This window comes from Oreochromis niloticus, linkage group LG5 (genome assembly GCF_001858045.2).
Source record: "Oreochromis niloticus isolate F11D_XX linkage group LG5, O_niloticus_UMD_NMBU, whole genome shotgun sequence".
In the NCBI taxonomy this organism is placed as follows: Eukaryota; Metazoa; Chordata; class Actinopteri; order Cichliformes; family Cichlidae; genus Oreochromis; species Oreochromis niloticus.
Window position 1 is genome coordinate 30,304,681 of NC_031970.2, and position 5,116 is coordinate 30,309,796.

Consider the following 5,116-nt stretch of genomic DNA (forward strand, 5'->3'; position numbering starts at 1 on the left):
TTATTTAACGCCTGCCAAGGACCAGGTGATGATTTTTATTGTGTCTATTATTATGCATAAAAGCTTAAAACTGAAGCAGCGTGTACTTTTTTGTAATCTAATTATACTGAAGAATGGGAAAAGTGGGGGCATACCAAATGTACCAGGAGAACTTCTTCTTCTTCTTAAATATCTTCTCAAATACCTAAGCTGGGTAAGATTGGGGTGGGCTATTTAGGGGTCTCTGTGTTTGTAGTAGTTCAGGTTAACCAGGAGGAATTATTTCTGTAATTATGAGGCATGGATATAAGAGGTAAATACAAATATGTTTTTAATACCGTCAGCACTGAAATACACGTCAAGCACTACTGACAGTAAAACTTATGTGGAAACTGCAGTTATTGGTGGAAACCAATGAGGGCAGCAAAGCGCCTTTCAGCTGGTAGTCTTCTCAACCGAAGAAGGAACTGACGCTCGCTGGAGGTTGGGGCGCCCCCTGTAGGACAGGAGGACTTTGTGATATAGCGGCTAGAATATAAATGTTAAAAAATTAAAATCACGCATTTTCTGAGTTAATATTGTTGGTTTATCAGCTCTGACTAAAGTGTCTTCACAGACCGAGCTGTGAGCGGTCTGCAGCGGGCTTCGTGTCGGCTCTGCGGGGCTCGGAGCAGTGACGTGGGGTAGCGGCTTGTCTGGTGACGTGTCTCTACGGCTCCCTCTTTTCTCACGGAGCGGCTGATGGAGCCACACTGAAATCGCACAGCACTCAAACGGATACCAGTAACACGGCAGGAGTCGGACTAAGGACACCATGGGAAGTACGTGTTATATTTTCTTGTGTATATGCTTGTTTTTGGTGCTCTAAAATACCTGCTATCTTTTTCCTTTTTAAAATCTCGAACATTAAAGGGCACTCGGCGCTCGTCGGAGGAGCTAATTGGCTAACCTTGGCCAGGTTATGTGGCACTTGGAGCTAGCTCATAACGGGAGAAGGTTTACAGCCTAGTTATTTTTCGCTTGGATAAAGTACCATTGTAGTGATTTATATCACGCTGGGATGCCTCCTGTGTCTTTTTGAGCTGTGTGTCAACTCTTCATCTTAGTGAATGATGGCTAACTTGTTCTGTGATTGAACGCCAGTTAGCATCACGCTAAATGAACTAACCATGTACAGCACAGAGGTATTTACTTTACCTTCACTTTTATAATGTAACTAGCTTTTAAGTCCAGTTTGATTTTTTTGTGGGGCTGGGGAGCAAAAAGAAAAAAAAAAAAGAAAGAAAGAAAGAGAACCGAAGCGTGTGTGTGAAATCACTTTCTGTCTTAGTTTAATTGATTGATAGAGCGGATCAAGGTGACAAAACATTAGGCAGCTCCACCGTCAGCGGTCTAAAGGTGAGCACACACCTAATATTAGTAACTCCCAGCTGTGCTTACTTTTCTACATCCTCATTGTTGCATTTTAAAGTGATGACGAGACTGGCTTGTTTGGTTTTGCTGCCAGCTGTTTAGCTGCTGGTTAGTGATGACGTAGCATCAAAGTAGATCTGGCTAAAGAGGAACAAAAGCTCAGATGTTGTCGATACTCATAGTAGAGCTGCTTGATGTGTTGTTTGGTGTAAATACATATACATTTTTTAACTCGTCACTCTCTTTTCAGTTAAATTTTTGGAGGTCATCAAGCCGTTCTGTGCAGTCCTGCCAGAAATCCAGAAACCAGAAAGAAAGGTAAGCTTTGAGCTTTAGTTTAGTACTTTAGTACACAGTGGTGATGATTTACACCATGAATAAATGCGATCAACAGCTTATCATCTCCTCTGTTTTTCCTCTTTTTTTAATTTTATTTTTTTTACCTTGCAGATTCAGTTTAGAGAAAAAGTACTATGGACCGCCATCACACTATTCATCTTTTTGGTGTGCTGCCAGGTTGGTATCTGTCAGTGACAGCCTTCCTACTGGTTGTGCTTTTGGTCATAGTGCTTTGTTGCATAATTTTTTCTCTTCTTCTTGCAGATCCCACTCTTTGGCATCATGTCATCAGATTCAGCAGATCCCTTCTACTGGATGAGAGTAATCCTGGCCTCCAACAGAGGTGTTTACTTATATTTAATTGGTTTCAAAAGAACTTTGCATTTTGCGTTCTTTGTGGCTTTGCCAAGGAGAAATAATCTAATCCCACTGTCTTGTCATGCAGGACGTAATCTTTTATCACGTGTCATAAGTCAAAAGTTGCAGGCGCTCTTACATTGTTTTTGTGTTTGTGACGCTGACTTTGTTCTTCAGGTACTCTGATGGAGCTGGGTATCTCACCCATTGTCACCTCAGGCCTCATCATGCAGCTGCTGGCTGGTGCCAAGATCATTGAGGTGGGAGACACTCCTAAGGACAGAGCCCTCTTCAACGGAGCTCAGAAATGTAGGTATTATTATTACTCATCAGACAGTTGCTATTTTCAGAAGCTGTCACGTACCTTTTTGAAGCTTTAAAGATGTCTTTGACTCTGATGCTTGCACTTTCATAACAGCTCTCATTTTAGTTGTGTCAGTTGTGCCTGTTTCACATTTTTTTATGTACTTTTGCAGTGTTTGGAATGATCATCACCATTGGACAGGCTATTGTGTATGTCATGACTGGCATGTATGGAGATCCTTCAGAGATGGGTGCTGGGATATGCTTGCTCATCATCATCCAGGTTAATATAAATTACCACTGCTAACACCATATGAAAAAAAATGATTTAACTTTTTAAAATGAGCATTTGTCAGGAAGAGTGTTAAACTCCTGCCTTTGTCTCCAGCTCTTTGTTGCAGGTCTGATTGTCTTGCTACTGGACGAGCTCCTGCAGAAGGGTTATGGCCTGGGGTCTGGTATTTCTCTCTTCATTGCAACCAATATCTGTGAGACCATCGTCTGGAAGGCCTTCAGCCCCACGACTGTCAACACTGGCAGAGGTATTGGCACTAAGAAACAAAAGGCTTTAAAAGCTGAGTGATTGCAGAGCGAGGTGTTTCTGTGTATCTATATTACACTGACTTAATTTGTGGGTCTTTCCCAGGTACTGAGTTTGAGGGAGCCATCATTGCTCTTTTCCATCTGCTGGCCACCCGTACAGACAAAGTGCGTGCTCTGAGAGAAGCCTTCTACAGGCAGAACCTGCCCAACCTCATGAACCTCATCGCCACTGTCTTTGTGTTTGCAGTGGTCATATACTTCCAGGTGACTTACTGTTTATCTCACCTGATTTTTATTAGACTCTGAGGAATATGCATTGTATTAAATCAAATGTTTCTTCATCAGGGCTTCAGGGTTGACCTGCCCATCAAGTCAGCACGCTACCGTGGCCAATACAACACCTACCCCATTAAATTGTTCTACACCTCCAACATCCCCATCATCCTCCAGTCTGCCCTGGTCTCCAATCTGTACGTGATTTCTCAGATGCTCTCAACACGTTTCAGTGGCAACTTCCTGGTCAACCTCCTGGGAACCTGGTCTGTAAGTACATTTAGTCCAAGTCATGGCAACATAGGTATGAAGCAGGCAACTTAAATGTTGCTTTATTAAGAGGACTCATGGCTTGTCTCCACCCTATTCAGTACAAATACAATGTTTGTGTTTAGGACACTTCAAGTGGAGGACCAGCTCGTGCCTACCCAGTGGGCGGCCTGTGCTACTACCTTTCTCCACCTGAATCATTTGGTTCGGTTCTAGACGACCCCGTTCACGCCGTCATCTACATCGTGTTCATGCTCGGCTCCTGTGCCTTCTTCTCCAAGACCTGGATCGAGGTCTCAGGATCCTCTGCCAAAGATGTAAGTGTGTCTTCGTGCAAACATGTAGGGTGTTCATTATGTCAGAGTCATGTATTAAATATGTCCACCGATTTTTATTTTGTGCGTCTCAGGTTGCGAAGCAGCTCAAGGAGCAGCAGATGGTAATGAGAGGACACAGAGAGACCTCCATGGTGCACGAACTTAACAGGTACAAAAAAAAAAAAGACTTGGAAATGCGCTCTTAGGTTTAATGTTTGCAGCATATTTAAGTCTTTATTTCTGTCTAATTTCTATCTGCAGGTACATCCCCACAGCTGCTGCATTTGGTGGGCTCTGTATAGGAGGGCTCTCAGTCATGGCAGACTTCCTGGGTGCCATCGGCTCAGGTACAGGAATCCTGCTGGCTGTGACCATCATCTACCAGTACTTCGAGATCTTCGTGAAGGAGCAGAGTGAAGTTGGCAGCATGTCAGCGCTGCTCTTCTAGAAAACACTAATATTTTTTTTTTTGCGACACGTCAGACACAAAAGAATCCACCCCTATCATTTTTTTTTATGTTGCAATATGTACAATCAGTCTGTTTTGCAGCTGGGAGACGTAACTTTATGCCATCGTCTTTGCGCTCCACCACACTGCTCCTGCATTTCAATGCTGAGAAAACTCTTTTGGTTACGCCCAGGGTTGAGCATGGTATTGTGTGTGTTTAGTTCCTTTTTTTTGTCCCAGTAGCAGTTACCCATCTCTCTGCAGGCTGCCTGAATCCCCACTGACTGTCTTATCAGCTGAAGAAGACCTTAAAAAAGTTTGAGGTGCTGTCTTTGACTGACCTCAGGCATTGTTCATTGCAGCATGTTCAAGGAACACTAAGACGGCATGTTGATGCTTATTTCAAGCTGAAAGCACTGTGCCTGGATGTATCAGGGGGAACTGAAAGAAAGCCATCTTGTTCATCACCTAGCAATCATTGTTGAGGTTTCTAGGAGCCTATAGTAGGATGTGGAAAGTACAGATAAGATATGTTTGTACTCCTGATAAGGTTTCCGGTAATCTCATACAGTTTACATTGCTTTGATTTTAAATCTCATGGACTATGTTTATATTCACTCTGGTCTGATGTAAGGCGCAGTGGTTGTCCTCTTGTCTCTGGGTCCTCAAAGGAAAGTGTTTGTCTGTGTCGTCATGCTCTTTTTATTCCCAGACTGAATCGCTGCACAAAACTGCCGAGATGGTCGGGATGAGGGTGGGTTTGATAGGGATGGAAAAAGGGGTCTCATTTTTGTTTTTACTTTATGTAACAGACATAATTGTGTTATTAAAAAAAGCAGGATTTGTTTTCCAATACACTTGGAAATTGTTTTGA

The 5,116-nt window shown here is 42.9% G+C and overlaps 1 protein-coding gene across 1 annotated transcript; it reads left to right on the forward strand.

The window, feature by feature from the left end:
* Positions 1–642: 642 nt before the first annotated feature.
* Positions 643–5,116, forward strand: LOC100703518 (SEC61 translocon subunit alpha 1). The gene is made up of 12 exons (XM_005450234.4): positions 643–800; positions 1,643–1,710; positions 1,843–1,908; positions 1,996–2,074; positions 2,266–2,397; positions 2,565–2,674; positions 2,780–2,933; positions 3,038–3,198; positions 3,280–3,477; positions 3,603–3,794; positions 3,887–3,963; positions 4,056–5,116. The coding sequence occupies exons 1-12, from the start codon at positions 794–796 to the stop codon at positions 4,240–4,242; spliced, it is 1,431 nt and encodes a 476-aa protein (XP_005450291.1). The 5' UTR covers positions 643–793; the 3' UTR covers positions 4,243–5,116.